This window comes from Anthonomus grandis, chromosome 2 (genome assembly GCF_022605725.1).
Source record: "Anthonomus grandis grandis chromosome 2, icAntGran1.3, whole genome shotgun sequence".
NCBI lineage: Eukaryota > Metazoa > Arthropoda > Insecta > Coleoptera > Curculionidae > Anthonomus > Anthonomus grandis.
In genome coordinates this window covers 1,808,193-1,827,692 of record NC_065547.1, presented here as the reverse complement: position 1 = coordinate 1,827,692, position 19,500 = coordinate 1,808,193, and the positions used below count along the sequence as shown (strand labels likewise).

At 33.9% G+C, this 19,500-nt stretch overlaps 2 protein-coding genes across 5 annotated transcripts in view; one reads left to right on the top strand and one right to left on the bottom strand.

Annotated features, from left to right (window-relative positions):
* The window catches only part of LOC126750302 (A disintegrin and metalloproteinase with thrombospondin motifs 9-like), a 354,367-nt gene that overhangs the window by 136,458 nt on the left and 198,409 nt on the right, over nt 1-19,500 (bottom strand). For all 4 annotated transcript variants that reach the window (XM_050459873.1, XM_050459877.1, XM_050459874.1 and 1 more), the window contains exon 4: nt 12,872-12,958. In XM_050459873.1, coding sequence (XP_050315830.1) covers nt 12,872-12,958 — 87 coding nt within the window. The remainder of the gene's footprint in view (nt 1-12,871; nt 12,959-19,500) is intronic.
* On the top strand, nt 1,407-4,727 carry LOC126750304 (uncharacterized). The gene is made up of 2 exons (XM_050459881.1): nt 1,407-1,872; nt 2,901-4,727. The coding sequence occupies exons 1-2, from the start codon at nt 1,532-1,534 to the stop codon at nt 3,802-3,804; spliced, it is 1,245 nt and encodes a 414-aa protein (XP_050315838.1). The 5' UTR covers nt 1,407-1,531; the 3' UTR covers nt 3,805-4,727.

Sequence of the window (19,500 nt, the reverse complement as noted above, 5' to 3'; positions counted from 1 at the left end):
AAACTAAATCCCTACTAAACATTTTCGATGATAACTTGATAATTTTTTGAAGTGTTCAAATGGGGTTTTCAGTGAAAGAATACGTGTTTTCTGAGGATTCATTCCATATAAGAACCATTTTTCTGAGTTAAATACTTTTTGAGCTAGAGCCAGTTTTGCTCTTCAAGACCCCGTGCCCACCCGATTTGAGATTTGGGAACACATTCGAAATTTTCTTGGACATTTTTCTTTATAACTCCAAACCTATTTAAGATATTTATATAATTCTTTCAGAATATTATAGAAAATACTTTGTAGATTAAGTCTATGTAAAACACTTGTTTTTAAGTTAAATATACAGGGCGTTTCAAAACTATAGGATCAAACTTCTAGGGGTTGTTCAGTGCAACAGTAGAATCCATTTGAGTATAGGAACCCATGTCCGGAAATGTGTCACTACGGCCCTAAGACGCGTTTAAATTTAGAAAAAATATTAATTACCTAAATAGGATCTGATGCATTTATTTTTACCTTTTGTATATGATACAATCACAACAATTGTTCAAAATGTCTTCCTCCAACCTCAGTACACCGATTTAAACGCCGCACATGATTTCGGCGGACTACACTAAAAATTTGATCCTCGTTTTGAATGATTTCAAATGCTGCTGTTATTCATCCAATTAAGTCTAGCTCTGATTCTACTGGAGTTTCGTAGACTAAAGACTTTACATGTCCTCACAAGAAGAAAAATCGGGTGACCTAGGAGGCCAAGAAACTGCTCCACCTCTGGCAATCCAACGATGCCCAAACCGCTGAGCCAAATACTCGCGTACTTGTACAGCAAAGTGAGCCGGCGATCCATCATGCTGAAACCACATTTGCTGTCTAACGTTTAGTGCAACATTTTCAAGGAGTTCTGGAAGAATTTCCTCCAAGAAATGCAAATAAATAGGTTCTGTTAACCGTTCCGGTAAAAGGTATGGCCCAATTAAATAATCATCAACAATGTCTGCCCATACCTTGACAAACCAACGATGCTGATGATTTCTTGGAAAAATTGCAAAAGTATTTTCTTCGTCCCAAACATGGCTATTCCTACTATTAAAAATACAGTCTATTGTGAAAGAGGCTTCATCGGTCCACAAAACATATCGTAAAAAATTTGGTTGTGCAATGATGTGATTCAGAAGCCATCGACAAAATTGAACTCTAGGATGATAATCGGCTGCAGTCATACCTTGAACTTTCTGGAAGTGGTAAGGATGGAGTTGTTGCTCGTGTAGTACCTGCCAGACAGAAGCGTTACTCGTATTCATATTTTTAGCGACGTCACGTGTGCTATTTGATGGTTCATCGGCAACTCGCTGAAGCACCTCTGCTTCAAATTCGACCGTTCTTAAGCCGGGCGTCCACCGAAAGCGGTGCTGTGCTGTGCTGCGTTGGGCTATGCTGTGCTGTGCTGGGCAAAGCTGTAGTTGGACAGTCCACCAAAAGTTTGTCGTGCGTTAGCAAGCATAATATGATCTTATAAATTATTAATCTTTTAATTATGTTTAATAATATAGAAATTGAAAAGAATCTTTTTGATTTAAGTTCAGAAGAGGATGATTCCGAAGATGAGCATACAAATAATTTATTAAGTTGTATGCTTATGGCGGATAAAAGAAAACACAGATTTTGGATATCAAATCATTTAGTAGAGCGAAAACAATTTGGCGAATTTCATAAATTAATTCCAGTGTTAAGTGATGAGCAGTTTAAAAATTACTTTAGGCTTTCTAGAGCTCAGTTTGTGGAAATTCATGAATTAATAAGATTTGAAATTATAAAGCTTAATACGAACTACCGAGAAAGTGTCACAACAGAGGAGCGTTTGGGTGTATGTTTAAGGTAAGTTATTTTTTTGATTATTTAAAAGTAATATTTTTAGTTTTTCCTGACACAAATTTATTCCATCATAAAAAAATAATCTAATAGGTATTAAATAAATAATTAATATTTCTGCTATAATAGCTAATAGTAATATTAATATAATAATTATGGATTATCTAAATTCCAATTTCCAAAGTAGCTTCCTGCAGTTTCGTCGCTTGATGACTGGTTGGATGTTGATTGTGGTGACGGTAGCGGAGTAGAAGTATGATGATGATGATTATGATTATTATAAATTGAGTTCGAATGTTGGGGTGGCTGTAGTGTGTGAAAGTAATGTTGGGAACCGTGAGTACCAGTGCTGCTGCTGGCGTGGCTCGTAAAATTACTCAGTTCCGCCTCAGTAACAGCATCAAATATTTTTCGCTTAATGGAAACTTGTAAATGTGGAGGCATAGCAGCTGTTGTTAAATACATACTGTTGAAAAATTCCTTAAGAGGATCATTCGACCGCAATTTTTGTTCAAATTCTTTTCTTTGAGCGTCTCGCTCAGCAGCCCTAGCCTCCCTTTTTTCAGCTTGTTGTTTCATTATCGATACAACGTTTTCTTGCCATTGACTTTTTTTCTTCTTAACAGGCTCTATAAACTCAGGATTTTTCTCTTGGGTTTCTCTACTACTTATTTGAGTTTCTTCGTCAGTCACTACCGTGTGTTCAAAGTCACTGTGTGATTGTTCGTTTTGAGTTTGTATTTCTTCATGTGGCCATGTTTCCATTGTATTTTCGTTTGATGATTGCGTGTCAGCTACGTTGGAACATCTTTTTCGGTTGGTCATATATGGAATCAAAAATTCCATTTGTTTTTGGTATACCCACAACCGTTTTACCGCAGGTGCTGCGTCCCCACTTTTACATTCATTTTGCCTTTTTAAAGCGTCCCTGAAAGAATCCCTTAACTTTTTCCATACCCGTTTAGCCTCTTTTCCTAAAAAAAAAAACTAATTTAAATATTAATAAAATTAAAAAAAAAAACTTTTTTTTTTAGATTTCTAGCGACGGGCGATTCCTACAAAACAATTGGATATAGTTTCCGTTTAGGAGAAAGAACTGTCTCAAAGATAGTTAATGAAGTTTGTTCATCCCTTTGGTCCCAGTTGCAACCGACATTCATGAAAATGCCCGACCAAGAGTCTTGGAAAGCCTATGAATTGGAATTTAGAGAACGATGGCAGTTTCCAAAATGTGTCGGTGCTATAGACGGCAAGCATGTGGTTATAAAAGCCCCACCGAATTCAGGTTCATCGTTTTTTAACTACAAGAAAACTTTTTCTGTAGTATTGATGGCCATAGCAAGTGCCAATTATCAACTGATTGCAGTCGACATTGGGTCATCAGGCAGATTTAGTGACGGGGGAATATTTGCTGATAGTCCTATTGGGCGAAGGTTAAAAACAAATTCGTTTAATTTTCCTGAACCTAGTCTCATGGAAAATTATAATGAATATAATTTTCCCTTCGTATTAGTCGGAGATGAGGCATTTCCGCTCATGGTAAATCTAATGAGACCATTTCCAAGACGATCTTTAAATAAAGAAAATCGTGTTTTTAATTATCGCTTGAGCAGAGCTAGACGAGTTATAGAAAATACTTTCGGTATATTGGCAGCAAGATTTCGAATCTATAAACGTCCATTGGAATGCAAATTGGAGAGTATAGATAGCATAATTAAAGCGACCTGTGTTCTACATAATTATTTAGGCACTAGGGAAGGTAGATCGCCTAATATAAATGAAGAACAATTAGGAAAAAGTTTGCCTGAAAATCAGTGGTTGCCATTAGCACATAGAGGTGTAAGAGCAACAGCTGAATCTTTTGCCATAAGGCAGAACTTTTGTAACTACTTTAACTCTGACACAGGAAGGATTCCGTGGCAAGATAAAATTATGTAAATAACCAGGAGTAATAAAACAAATTGTCGTACGTTTTGTATTTATTTTAAGTATCCTGTACCAAATTTCTTGAATAAATGGTTCTTTTCGAGTTAAAATAAAGAATAAATAAAAATAAATATTAAAATTTAACACCCTATACCTTAGTAACCATTTACTTTAGGTAAGTATGGAATATAGATAAATAATATAGGTATACAGGGTGTTTTACGTAACCACACTACTGTAAACTACACCCCTACTCGCTTATTTTGAATGAAACAGCCTAATATTGTTACTTTTTTGGATTTCACATTTCACACTAGATTCTAAAAACTTTAATGTATCACACTTTTATCTTTATCCAACTGTTTTTAAAATACAGGATGCCAAATAAATAATATAGTGACTTTTACGACTTTATGGGACTCTAGAGCTAATTCTGTTAAAAGATGGAGTGAAATAAAGTTCATTTTTCTATCTTAACTTTTTCGGACCAATCTGTGTGATTTTTTAATTTTGTGTTTAATTTTGTTTTTAATTTTTAATTCTGTGTGAATTTGTGTGATTTTAATTTTATTTATTTAAACTTACCGTCTGTTATATTGCACTTTTTTGAGACTTCTTCCCAGACAATATCACGTGCGTCTTGACTTTTATAGTTCTTTTCATCTACTTTCCATAGGCAAGGATTTAATCTCACAGTTTCAATGAATTGTTCCATTTTTATCGTAATTAATAAAAAAAAAACAAAACGAGTTTGCCCGTCTCCGCACAGCGTCAATCGAACACAAAGCGAAGTCATGCGGCCCCGCACGACATAGCTTGTCTCGCCGCACAGCGCCCCAGCTTTAGTGGACGGTACTTCATAAGAATGCATTGGCAACCCAGCACCGCTCAACGCCGCTCCACCCAGCACAGCACAGCACCGCTTTCGGTGGACGCCCGGCTTTATGGTTCGAGCAGCAGTATCGTGCATCTTGGTCTTAAACATGCCTGTCTCAGCGAGCCGCTATTGAACCGCAATAACCTTTTTGTATCCAGGATGCTGTCGTTTGGGATAATGTTCATGATACAACCGCGATGCTGCTCGTGCATTGCAGTTTGGTGTTCCGTATGCCAAATGCATATCCGCCAATTCTTGATTGGTAAAGTTTTCCATTAGCAATAAATGTTTAAAAATTGTAAGCTATAAAATTTTTTAACATGACATTGATAAGCGTTGATTTTAAACAATTGTTGTTATGGTATCATGTACAAAAGGTAAAAATAAACGCAGCAGATCCTATTTAGGTAACTAACGTTTTTTATAAATTTAAACGCGTCTTAGGGCCCTATACTCAACATGGCAACAACACGACATGGGTTCCTATACTCAAATGGATTCTTCTGTTGCACTGAACCACGCCCAGAAGTTTGATCCCATGGTTCTGAAACGCCCTGTAGATTTAACTAAAACAATTTTGGTTTCAGTGTACCTTTTCCTTCTAAACTTTTTCAAAGATAACTTGATTACTTTTTGAGATACTCTAATAGGGTTTTCACTGAAGAAAAGCCTGTTTTCTGAGGACTCATTTTATATACAAACCATTTTTCTGAGTCTAATACTTTCTAAACCAGAGTCATTTTTTCCTTCCAAGAACCCGTACTCATCGGATTTGAGGTTTTTAGATTGCACTTGAAACTGTGAGTTTTTGAATTATTCATGGACGTTTTCTACTATAACTCCGAACTTTTATAATTCTTTCACAATTTTATAGGAGATACCCTGTAGACCAATTTTATGCAAAAAACTTGATTCTATAGTCGAAGTCGTTTATAATAGTCAGTGACGTCAAAAAAAACCAACAAGCAACACAACTAGAGTGGCTTAAAATAATATTTCTACTCCAATTGTGTGAACTCAGTGGTTATTGTCATAGTCCCGCCTTGCTCGCATAAAGTGCGCAGTGGTGCCAAGTATATTACTTGTCCTTTTCTCTCTTGTTTCGCGGTAACTGGGGCAGCGAGATAAACAGTCATTACTTTTAACAGAATGGCAACGCCTATAAACGCAGACACATGCTTTCCTTGTTATGCGTTGATTTGATACATCCCATGGGCGTGTTTGCGGGTTTATTGTTTATTGTGGTGTTTTTGTTAAATATGGAAAACGAAGAACCTTCGACAAGTTGTCCCGCCGCCTGCCAAAAAAGCAAAAAGACATTATTTTACTTCTGCGGAATATCAACTAGTTAAAACTGTATATGAAAGTGTTCGTGCTAAAAATCCCAAAATTTGTCGGTTGAGGACGCGGCAGAATTATGCGGAGATTTGACAAAAGTTAGTTCCAGAACAGTTTTCAGGTCTCTTAAAGTTAATGAAAACAAAAAAAAAAGTAGAAAAAAGGGGCAGGAAAAAAATTGATCTAGATGAGGACATAAAATATATCATTAGGCGAAAAGTGCACGGATTTTTTTTTAGAAATGAGATTCCAACTATTAAGAAAATTAAGGCCGAACTTGATAGTGACAATTATTATTTACCTAAAATTTCCGTTGGTGTTTTAAAGCGAACATTACGCGACTTAAATTTTCGTTATTTAAAAAGGAACCGGAAAAGTTTTTCGATTGACAAAAAAGAGATTGTTTTGTGGCGAAGGAAATATTTAGATGAAATTCGTAAACATCGGCGCGAAGGAAGAAAAATTTATTATACCGATGAAACATGGCTTAATGAAGGACACACCCGTGGAAAAGTATGGCAAGACGGGTTTGAAATCGCCTTCTGGAAAAGGTCGTCGTCTAATTATTACCCATATAATTAGACGGTAGTGACTCTGGATTTTTAGAAGGAGGTCTGAATATTTTTGAATCCAGAAAATCAGGAGACTATCATGAAGACATGAACGCTGAGGTTTTTGAAAAATGGTTTTCGTCCGTGTTGAAGTGTATGCAGCCCGGTTCAGTTATAGTGATAGACAATGCACCTTATCATAGTCGGCGAGTGGAAAAAATACCCACGACTGCTTGGCGAAAAAATGATATAAAAGATTGGTTAAAATTAAAAGGCGATATAAAATTTGACGAAGACATGCTTAAGGCACAATTGCTTGATATTGTTCGTGTCCACAAAGCACAATATATTAAATATGTAGTTGATGAAATGGCGCGAAACAGTGGGGTTGCAATATTGCAGTTACCGCCGTATCATTGTGAACTTAACCCGATAGAACTTATATGGGCACAAATAAAAGGCGAAGTGGCCAGCAAGAATACAACGTTTAAATTAAATGACCTTAATGTGTTATTAAATGAAGCTATCGGTAATGTAACACCCACCAACTGGCAAAATTGCATCGAACATGTGGTGAAAGAGGAGCAAAAAATGTGGGATTTGGATAATCACATTGAAGTTGTTGTGGAACCACTTATTATCACTCCTGGCTCTGGAAATAGTGATAGCTATGATTCTTCTTCAAGTTCTTCTGATGAAACCATTATAGAGGTACAATATTAATAGGTTTTAACCATTATAGAGGTACAATATTTATTATTTAAAACTTGTTTATTGCAACAAAGTTTCCTTCATACAGGGTGTCCCAGCGAAAACGAAACAGAGCTATTTTCGGTATGAAAAAAAAATTTTTTTCAAAAATCTCGGACACGTCGATTTTATTTTTGAGGGGGACAACTTTTCCTTACCAAGGCACCCTCATACCAGCAATCCCCTTCGAGGGGGTGGAATCACCCCTAAAATCCTAAATGGAAAGAGGGGTCGTATGATACCTTATTTTAAAGGTCTTTTAATTCTGAATATAACTGCCAAATTTGAAGTGGCTAAAATTATTTCTCTGGGTAAAACAGCTTGTCAAAATTGCGCAAACAGCGAAAATGAAAAAGGTATTATGGACTCTTTTTTGGATAATATTTTTAAAAGAACAAGGAAATCCTATTTTCGAAGGGGTCATTTATTAATTAAGAGGCCACTTAATACCTGAAATCCTTTACGAGGGGTTGAAAGCACCCCTTAAATCTTAAACAGAAAGAGGGATCGTGTTATATCTTATGTTGAAAGCGTTTTCACTTTAAATTTAAATGGTGACTTCTGAGTGACTGATGGATTTCTTCTGGATATGAAAGCCAAATAAAATTCTGGAAAAAATGCTTTAAATAAACATTTATGCCTAAAACCCTTTCTTACAATTTTTTTCATTAAAACATGATAAAAAATATATTAGTATTGGTAATATTATTGTTATTACACCTTATCAGCATATCATAAATAAAAGCAAAATACCAAATAAAATGCAAACACAAGTATCTGAAGAATTTATTTAGCTTGCTAAATATCATTGGTACTTTTTTCATAAAGCAGCATTTATTTAAATAGTTTAAAATTATTACCCAGTCTTTTACGTGTTGAAACACTGTTAGCAATGGTTTATTCTACTGCAGAGAGATGCTGCAGTTGAGATGATAGAGTTTTTCTTTCGGCATAACAATTGTGCCAATAGAATGGTACAAGAATTTAATGACCTTCATCCAGAAAAACGAGTCAACAGAAAATACGTTCTAGAAATAGTTGCTAAATTTAGGGAATCTGGCAGTGTCTTAAATAAAAAGCGTGAAGTTCAAAATGCTGTTGTTGTCAATGAAGCAATGCAAATAACTGTCCTAAGTCAACTTCATGCCGAGCCAGGAATAAGTGTCAGAAAATTGGCGACGAGTACAGGAGTAAGCAAAAGTAGTGTTCATAGGATACTTAAGCATAATAAATTCCATGCTTACAAAATTCATCTGGTGCAAGAACTGAATGAGGACGATTTTGACAGACGAGTGCAATTTTGTGAATCGCTTAGTGATATGATAACTGTTAATCCGCGTCTTATTTACAACATTTGCTTTTCAGATGAATGTACTTTTTTTCTTAATGGCAACGTAAATCGTCATAACTGCCGCTACTGGTCAAATGCAAATCCGGGCCAGTTTCGTGAAGTTCATACCCAGTTCCCTGAGAAGTTAAATGTTCGGGCGGGAATCTTGGGCGGCTCCATTGTTGGTGCTGCCGGAAATTTGAATAGAGAAATGTACCGAGATCTCTTGGAAAATGCCGTATATTCAAGAATAGTAGAAATAATGGAAGGCGGAAATCATTCTGATGATGATCAAGTCGTTTTCCAACAAGACGGAGCGCCTCCACATTATGCTGCTGGTGTGAGGCAATATCTTGATGAGATATTTCCTGATCGTTGCATTGGAAGGAGAGGACCTTTTATGGAATGGCCAGCTAGGTCACCCGATTTAATCCCATTAGATTTTTTTATGGGGGCATTTAAAAACAAAAGTTTACGCTACCCAACCAGACACCCTAGAAGACTTACGCCAGAGAATTATAAATGAGTGTCAGATGATAACACCTGAATTTCTACAAAACATCAGGCATCGTTTTGAGCTGTATTCCTGCATGGAAGTAGGCGGGGCACAATTTGAACATTTAATAAATTGACGTAATTTAAATAAACTTGTTTTATTTAAAAGACACAAAAGGAAAAGGGTAGGTATTTCTTATCCCTCCACTTTTACTGGCAGTAAAGATTGTATTTCTTGCTATTTTTATATCCACAAGATATCCATCAGTCACTCAGAAGTCACCATTTAAATTCAGAGTAAAAAGGCCTTCAAAATAAGGAATGACACGACCACTTTTTCTATTTAAGATTTAAGGGGTGCTTTCAACCCCTCGTAAAGGGTTCCAGGTATTAGGGTGGCCTCTTAATTAATAAGTGACCCCTTTGAAATTAGGACTTCAAAAGGTTCAAAATACCTTTTTCATTTTCGCTGTTTCTACAATTTTGACAAGCTGTCATATCCGAATAAAAAATTTTAGCCACTTCAAATTTGGCAGTTATATTCAGGATTAAAAGACCTTTAAAATAAGGTATCACACGACCCCTCTTTCTATTTAAGATTTTAGGGGTGATCCCACCCCCTCGAAGAGGGTTACTGGTATGAGGGTGCCTTGGTAAGGAAAAGTTGTCCCCCTCGAAAATAAAATCGACGTGTTCGAGATTTTTGTAAAAAAATTTTTTTTTCATACCAAAAATACCTCTGTTTCGTTTTCGCTGGGACACCCTGTATATTGAACTACATACATTTATAATTTCATTATACCTATTATAAATTAATTATTATTTATAATTTTATTATAAATTACACTAAATATTTTTATTTATTTTAAACGAGACAATAATATTGAAATCATAATAAAATTATTATGTGCTTAAATAAATAATAATTTATATAATATACTAAAATCACTCTTTAAAAATGTCTACGCCGCTGCTAGCTACGTCTCTCACCGCGCAACCGTCTCGATGGCCCTAATGCTAACGATGAGTCACTGTTATATACTGTTATAGGTTGAAAGCTGACTGAACTAAAGTAATTTTGGTTTCAGTGTCACTTTTCCTTATGGACTTTTTCAACGATAACTTTGTTAACTTCAAATGGGGTTTTCAGTAAAAGAAAACGCGTTTTCTAAGAAACAATTTTATATATAAATCATGTTAAGTAAATTTTACTATACAGGGTGGCTCAATGATTAATATTTTTGGTGGCAACCTTGTTTATTATTGCATTGTTGGATTCTGTGTAAAATTCTAAGTAATTTGAAAATTAGCATGCAATTTTTTGAGATTTATACAGGGTGGTCTGGTTTCGATAGCGGAAAATTAAATGGCCGACGGAGAACGAAAAAATAGTAAGTTTGCTATTATAAATAATATTCGAAAAATGATTCGTTAAAAAATTACAGGGTGTCAAAATTCTAATTAAAAAAATCAATTTTTTTTATTTTTCTTAAACCACTTTAGATATTTTAATGAAATTTGGCACGTTTAGACAGTTAATCAAGACGCATCTTTTTGTGCAAAAATCATTAATTTTATTCACCCGTGGCGTGTGTGCGGGCCGACCTTCATACAATTTTAATTAATTTTAATTAAAAAAATGAGGCGCCACTGTTTTTTTTTAATTTCTTTTTTTTATGAAATCCTTGTTTAATTTAAAATAAAAAACATGTCTTTACTTTTTGTCGTACGACACACTGTTTGCGAGTAAAAAAATACATTTTTATAAATGCTGATTTTTTTTTATTAAACAAAAAATATGAAAATAAATTTAATTAAAGACTAAATTATTCTGTTGGGTTCTAAAAAAGACACAAGAATCTGGATTCCGAAATTCAAATAAATAATGAATATAATAATGCCGGCAAGAAGGCAATGAATGCATAAAACAAAAGACGGATTGTTTGTATTTTATTATGACAGTTAATTATTTAAGTAAGTCAAATTATTGCGTTGGTTAACTTATTAATTTTGCTATTGTTAACAGTGTTGTTAAAAGTATTGTGAAAAATGTGTTTTTCAAGTAATGAATACGCTGATATTCATTTTTGTTATGGATTTTGTGATGGAACGGTTTTGGATGGACGGTATCCAAATAGAAGAATTCCAGATGCTCGCGTGTTCATTAGAACACATCAAAATTTTAGGAACTTTGGTCTACGTGGTAATAATAAACAATACCGAAACCAGAGAAATAATAATGAAAATCGTGTACTGCGCACTTTTGATAATAATCCAAGGCTGAGCTCTCGCAAGGCAGCTCAACAACTACAAATTCCTAAATCTCAAATATTGCGAACCTTACACGCTGACCACAGGCATGCATATCACCTACAGCCTGTTCCGGGTTTACACCCTGGTGATGCTGAAAAGAGAGTAAGATTTTGTCAGTGGCTTTTAAACTCAACAGAAGAAAATCCCGACTTTTTACACAAGATTGGACGGATAAGTCTTATTTTACAAGACACGGAGTGATAAATTTTCATAACATTCATGTTTGGGCACAACAGAATCCTCATGCAATTCGGCCAAGATCATTTCAAAATGAATTTTCCGTTAATGTTTGGTTGGGCGTTATACCTCCAAGGCTAAACTCACAACTATTTCTGGAGTTTTTAAATAATAGTCTGCCGGACTACACTGAGGATTTACCCATTAATTTGAGACATGAAAGTTGGATACAACTGGATGGAGCACTCCCACATTTTGGAATAGGTGTAAGAAACTGGCTTAATAAAATTACCCTCGAAGGTGGATTGGCCGGCTAGGGAGGAATGATATTAATGATCAAAATGGTATTGGACCAATACCCTGGCCACCCAGGTCACCGGATCTTAATCCACTAGATTTTTACGTTTGGGGAAACATTAAGGATAAAGTTTACGCTAATCCCGTATTTAACAGAGAGGAATTAATCTTAAGAATTCAGGAAGCATGTAATGACATGCAAAATCAAGATTTTGTGGTATTGGCTGCAATAAACTCCTTAATAACTCGGTGTAGAACATGTATTGAGGTCGGTGGGCTGCATTTTGAACAACTTCTTTAATTATTAATTGTTTTTATTTTGTTATTATTTTTAAACGAATTAAATGTGTTAACTTGTTATGTTTTTTTATAAATGAGCATTTTTACTCGCAAACGGTGTATCGTACGACAAAAAGTAAAGAGATGTTTTTTATTTTAAATTAAACAAGGATTTCATAAAAAAATAAATTAAAAAAAAATCAGTGGCGCATCATTTTTTTAATTAAATTTTTAATTAAATTAATTAAAATTGTATAAAGATCGGCCCGCACACACGCCACTGATAAATAAAATTAATAATTTTTGCACGAAAAGATGCGTCTTGATTAACTGTCTAAACGTGCCAAATTTCATTAAAATATCTAAAGTGGTTTAGAAAAAAAAAAAAATATTTTTTTAATTAGAATTTTGACACCCTGTAATTTTTTAACGAATCATTTTTCGAATATTATTTATAATAGCAAACTTATTATTTTTTCGTTCTCCGTCGGCCATTTAATTTTCCGTCATCGAAACCGGACCACCCTGTACAATTGAACAATCGATTTTTGTGTATATCTCCAACTATTTAATTAAAATATGTCAAAAGTCTTCTCCTGTAATTTTATGTAAAAACCAAAATTATCATAAAAATCTATATAAAATAACAAAGTTAAAACGTTTAATGCTTACTTCGATGTCCATCCAGATGTAATTTGAGCGGTTTAACGTAAATCGCGTCTTGAACGGTTCCTTCCAGATGCGTCTTTTCAATAAATTCTGAAACAATAAAACGTCTTTAAAATTAAAAATTGAGTTTCTTTTTCATTTAGTTTAAAACTAAACTCCTTGGCAACATTCCAGGTTTATTACAATACACTTCGTTTAAGCTAGACGAAACATTTGGTCGAAAATAAATATCGATTTGTACGCCACTTTTCATTTCACATTCAGGGTCAGTGGGATCGCGTTTTTGCTTTAAATCTCCGGTTTATTGGGTTTTTATGGAGAATTAGTTATTACGCTAATGGAACATAAAAACCCTCTCTACAGGAGGCTTTCAGAACTGAAATATTACCGAGAGAGTTACCAAGGACGTTCAATTGAAATTGATGTGTTTTAGCATCTCAATGCAAGTCTCCTTGACAAAGCAATAATAAGATTTAAAATAGCTCAAATAATAATAAGTTGTCAAAAACTACTGCCATAAAAGAATAGAAGTACCAACACATGATGACGTAGGATTAAAATAAATTTGGAAAAACTTCTTCTGAATATAAATTAAAAATTATCACAGTAGTATTTAAAAAGCAAACACTAGAACCCTTTTATAAAATTGTTCAAGAAAAGCACAATTTTTAAGACCATTGGTAAAGGATTACATATCTTTATGCTCTCGTAAACAATTTATCCTTTTACTAGGTAAGATGGATTCAGGAATGTTTTATTTCTGATTTGTTCCAATTAGAATTTGAGTCTAAAGCTGCATGCTTGGTATTCAATTGCAATTTTTGTTTTTCATTGGCATCAATGCACTTCTTGCTTGACTATCACAATTCTTCGTTAAGTGACTTACTGAACAGTGATGAAATCCTTGGTACTGATAATAGTAAGATACTCTTATGCTGTCATAGACTGGTAAGTCCAAGAACTAGTAAAAGGAATGACTTCAAGTAACATCCTTTAAAAAAAGTTTACTTATCTTAAAGGAATGACTTCAAATATCTGTAAATAGCATGGATTGACCTCAAATGCCTGGAATAAATTTCAATATTTTTAAAGTTTCTACTTTAAATTCCTTTTAATTTGTTGATATTTATAGATCAGAGGTTCAGTTTTTTTAATAAATAGACTGCATAAAATTATGATTTTTTCCTGGTTTAAAATGATTATGGTGTCTCGTTTCACAGATCTAATAATTGTCTTGTGGAAAACAAAGAGAGAATCCATTAAATACTGGTTACAAAATCCCCAAAAGCAAATTGCATTTTTACAAAGTGATTTAACCAACGTGAAATAGACTGTCCTTATTAATTAATGTCGAAGATCGTTTTTTTCTTTAGTGAATTTAGTATGAGATTTAAAACTTTTAAGTTTTTCGTCAATAAAACACCCAGAAATTTTGCTTCAGAGCTACACATATCGGACATATTTTGGACGATAGGATATACCAGATTACACCTAAAAAACAGGAGATTAGTTTTGGTCTTAATTTAATAAAAAAGAGTAAACCAGTGGATTTTTCTAAAATAAATTTTATTTTTTAAGTCCTTGTTTAGTTTTGAACAAATTTGTATTCTTGAATTTTTTTCATTTGTTTATCTTATTTGGTATATTTATTGTTTCATACACATGAATGCATTTCCTATTTTTTTCTTGCCTATTATTATGCTTAACATAAAATAATTTTATTTAGTGGTATTATAGATTTTCTGTGCCGCTTGGGCTATAACGACCAGACATATTAAGAAAAAAAAACATCCAGACGGCATAGCGTATAGCGGCAACATTATAATTCACCGGGGAATTTTTCCATTCCGATCCAGATTTTTACAGACCGGGAACGGGGCATAAATGGCATTTTTGTCGCGTTTTCAATCCGTACTGAGTCGTAAATTTAAATCTACTCGAATGTGGCCATAAAACCGGCCACTACCTGTACCACCAGTACTACTTGTATCGCGCTGCCTACGCACCATCGGGTTATTATTGGAAGCACGCGAGATTGCGTTGTCATTTTTTTTCCTCCTTCTCTTTTTCTTTTTAATTTTATGTTAATTTTTGTCATTTTTTATGCGAATAATGTCTTTCGATTACGCACATTCGGGTCCCACCTTGTTTTAAGATGCGTTATCGTCGACTTATCCGTAGCGACATTAATTTCTTTGACAGTCTCTGAGTGCCGATCTTAATAACTCTATACAATATATGAGAGATGTTGTGTAAGGAGTTGAAAAAAATTAACATACAGCTCTATTATAATACTGTCTAATGTAAAATTTTTATGATTTCTTAAAAAAAAAACAGAGCGGTACATAGATTAGTTAAAATTTTTAGGTCATCAAACTCAACTCCTGAACAAAATTATCGCACCACTTTTTGTCAAGAAAATTTAAATCTCAGTTAAAAACATTTGTGACACTTGGCCTAAATTTTGCAAGAGGGGATTGCACGATCTCAAAAATTGTTGCAGAAACAACCTCTATTAAAAAATGGCGACTGGATGCATACATAAATATATTACCTAGTTGTTGTTTATTTAATGTGTCATAATGAATAAGCGTCAAAACTCATCAAAATATTTTAAAATAAAAAAACCTTGATTTTACCCAATAATATTATTAAACTTAATACTTTCCTTATTGCCCCCCGTAAACGCATTTCTAATGTGAACTTTGTGGACGGACTTGTATCCTGTCATGCGAGGGGTGCCGGCGTAGTTTACAAGTGATTTACGACCGCTTATAAAAAAAAGGGGCATTTTGAGGCGATCAAAGAAGTGATTCTACTTGTTGAAATCTATATACTTTGCTGGTACGTCCGTGTACGAGATGCAATTTGAATCAATACGCAGGGACGCACAAGAAACTGGCAAGTGACGAAAGTATTAAAACAGGCAGAAACCAGTTGCTCCGTGGACGAGGGGTCTTACTGTTACTTTGTAAATAATTTTCACTGATTTCCATGACAGAAAATCAGAATGTTTCATGCTTATAACTTTAAAAGGTTCAGGGTGATTTCTCGAATTTGCAATTATGGTTGGCCATTCTGAGGGTGCCCAGATAACTCTCCCGCGAGGAAATCTTTCTATTGTGGCATGGACTGTATCTACTGGCATATAAGTATGTTCAGGTAAAAGGAAGGTTATTTTAATATGACGGATGTTAGCGGCTTTTTTTAAAAATGTATGCAGCATTATAAGCATGGCCTTATTTTTATTTTAACCAGTGCAGCTATCGTAATATAGTGCAATTGTTTTTACGTTTTTGCGATCATTATCAATTTCCAGTAAATATTTCAGCCTAAAGATCTATCTGTAGGCACATACATAAAAGTGGCGTTCAAATCTCGAAGTTGTGAGAAAATATACGTTGGCTTAGTGACCGAAATAATTGAGCCATTTAAAATGTATGATTGTTCATTTATGAAAGCTGCTGTAGGGCCAAAATATCCTAAAAATACTGTTATTTTCCCAGACGTAGAAGACAAATCAGTGCTGTATAAGTATGAAGTTTTGGAAAGTTTAAATAGACCGGTGGTCAGATGGGGGCTTTACACTTTTTCTCCATTTTACGTTTTTACTTAAGTAAATTGCGATATGGATTTGGTTTTTTTTGTACTTTTTCTCAAATTTCCACTTATTTGTTACATTCCTTTGGTTTAAATAAAAAATATGCTTAAATTTAAAAATATTGCTTCCTTTTTTCTGATGGTACGCATTTTATATTAAAGATATATCAAAATCGGATAGCACTTTCCCCCTCCGGTTGGGAAAGAGCATTCACCTACAACTAAAAATATATATTATTATATTTTCAAAATTTGTAAAAGTCTTTATATTTTTAATACTATATCTTTATAGGAAACTCCTGAACAAGTACGCAAACAAAAATTAATTCGGCAATGTATATATTTAAAAAAAATATGAAGATGTAAAGAGGCACTATTAAAATTCTTGGTCGCACTTACCCCACCTTACCTTAGGTCAATTGACACAAAACAAAATATTATATATAATATGTACATTAATTTAACAATAATCTTCTCGGATTTGCCGAACATTTGTCTATGACAGTCTTTTCAATAAAGTTTCAGTATTTTAAGAACTTTTTAAAACTTATTTTTTGACATAGGCTACAACCCTCTACGTAAAGCACTTTTTGCTCTACACCTTTTTTTAACTTTAACGCTTAATATTGGCATACTTTTTAAACTTTTTAAAGGTCGAAACTTGCACACAGAAAACTATCATCCTCTTTTGCGATCTGTTGGTCTGCTAAAAAGTTTTGTTTGCACTCATCTTCATATAAAATTGGTACTTCACTTCATCTGCTTCACTAAATTTATCGTCTTTGTCTTTTCTAGATTTGCAAAGAACACATTTATCCTTTTTGGGAAGGTGAAACCCAATATCAAAGTCATTATTGAAAATTTTCCTGAATACTCTTAGTTTTACTTTGCGAGACTGTAATTGCTCTTTTGCGAAAAGCCGATATAAATAAGATACAATTCTTAGTTCGGTTCTTAATTCTTAATTACAATTCCTAGTTCAATTCTTGGGTAAGTATTTCTTAGTTGTGCTTGATCTGCAATAATGTGATGCAACTGCGGGTAACTTTTTAATAAAGTCATGAACTTCATTTTTGTCTTCAATTGAAGTTTTATGAGGTGGGTTGTGTCTGCCTCTTTGATCGACTTTGGGAAATATTCCAGTTACTGCATTTTCCTTAGTGTAGCGTAAATTCATGTGTGAGATACAAAGGGTTTCCTCAAATTTCCTTTTCGTTCCATTTTATTGTGTAAATGAAGGTTTTATTTCTTCTACTAAGGTTACCGTCATTTACTCGTCTTCTTTTTACTTCCCGTTCTTTTATGCATGATAGAAGCCAAACCCTTTGTTTGGAACGACTGTCTAAACCCCAATAATATTCGAATATCTCATGTCGCTCTTGTTCCGTTAGTTTTGCTGCACATCCATTTTGACACCTTTTATTTTTGCAAGGATTTTCTTGGACCATTTTTCCAGCCCCTAATGCTCTTTCTGTTTGTTTTACTATTTTTTTTATATCTTTTTGATTTTCTTTATGCCTGCGCTTTCTACAATGTCTGGGGTGATATCATGTCTGCGATCTGACATTTCTGAATCAGAAAATCTTATATCGGAATCTATTCGTCAGAGTCGCGTCTATTTTTTTAGGAGTTTTATTTTCATCGTTTTCTGATTCTGAACTGGATGAATAGTCTACTAATTTATTTGGCATGATTGGTTTTTCAATATTACGAATAAAAGAAGCATTATTAGCAGTTTCCCCCAGATCATTTAAATTTACAGGATTAAGTGGAACGTAGTTTCTTATGTCGTTATCCGTTGCGATGTCAACTGCTGCAGAAAAATCATCCACCATTATTATCGGAATATTCTCAATATCAAAAAAAGATGTATTTGTCTGATCTTGTTCAAAACCCATACTGCTAGGATCTAGACCTTCTGCTTCAATGCTATTACTGCATTGTACTGGACTTAAAAGAGCATATTCATTTTGCAAATTATTCTCTGATTCTGCATGATTTGTAGGATTATTTTGATCTTTATGATCGACATCTTTTAAAGCCTTCATGGCTATGCGGTAGCCTCTTGAATGGGTCATCTAAATAAAAAAAACAACTTTTATAATAGAAAAAAAAGGTAAAACAAACTTTTTAATATTAAACACGAATTTTTGATACAAAGACACTGCAAAATGTTAAAATACTTCTAATTTAAGAAAAAGTGGCCTTAAAATTGACAGTATTTACATCTTGTACTCAAATACAGCAAAAGTAAGTATAGGAATGGATTACCAGAGCAAATAGGGTAAATAAACTGATAATAATTTGCTGATAAGTATTGCGTAAACGGACGGTAATGATGTTACCGAACGAAAAATTGTAAAATGTTACGAAAAATTAATTTTTAAAGTTATCTAAATTAGGAGTTCAGAAAAAAAAATTATATTAAAAAATAGAAGAAAAAAACATTTCTTGTAAAATTCGAGGAAAGTCGCTCACGATGTTTTGTCAAAAATCCATCGATATATCTAGAAAATATTTTTTCACCACATCTGCTTATAAGTCAATAAGATCTATAAAAAAATCCCTTATGTCCTAAAATAATTACCATCACTAAACATATTTGGCTTTGACTTCGAAAGTTTGACTAAAAAGTTGTCATTTTAGAGAAGATGCCCTGTATACTTTTAAATTCTGGATCTAGAAATCGCACTGATTTCAAAAATATAATAATTTATAAGGTGTTTCACATGAAACAGCCAGTTTATGAATAACGAAAAAAAAGGACTTTTATACCTACCCACTAAACCCCTTTATCAATGTGGCCCTATTAAATGAAAGTGGACACCTGACATCGGTGGTATTCCTGCCATCTGACACATTTCAGATACCAGACGAAATAGTATGCAAATTGCGAATGTGGTGAGCCGGTATTCGCGTCGAAATCGAGTGAATAAAGTGAAATGACGTGATGGCCACCAGTGGCAGGCAATTCGGATTATGCAAAATCTGCAAACAACCTTGCCGAGGGCGTTTTGTGTTTGATGAGTACA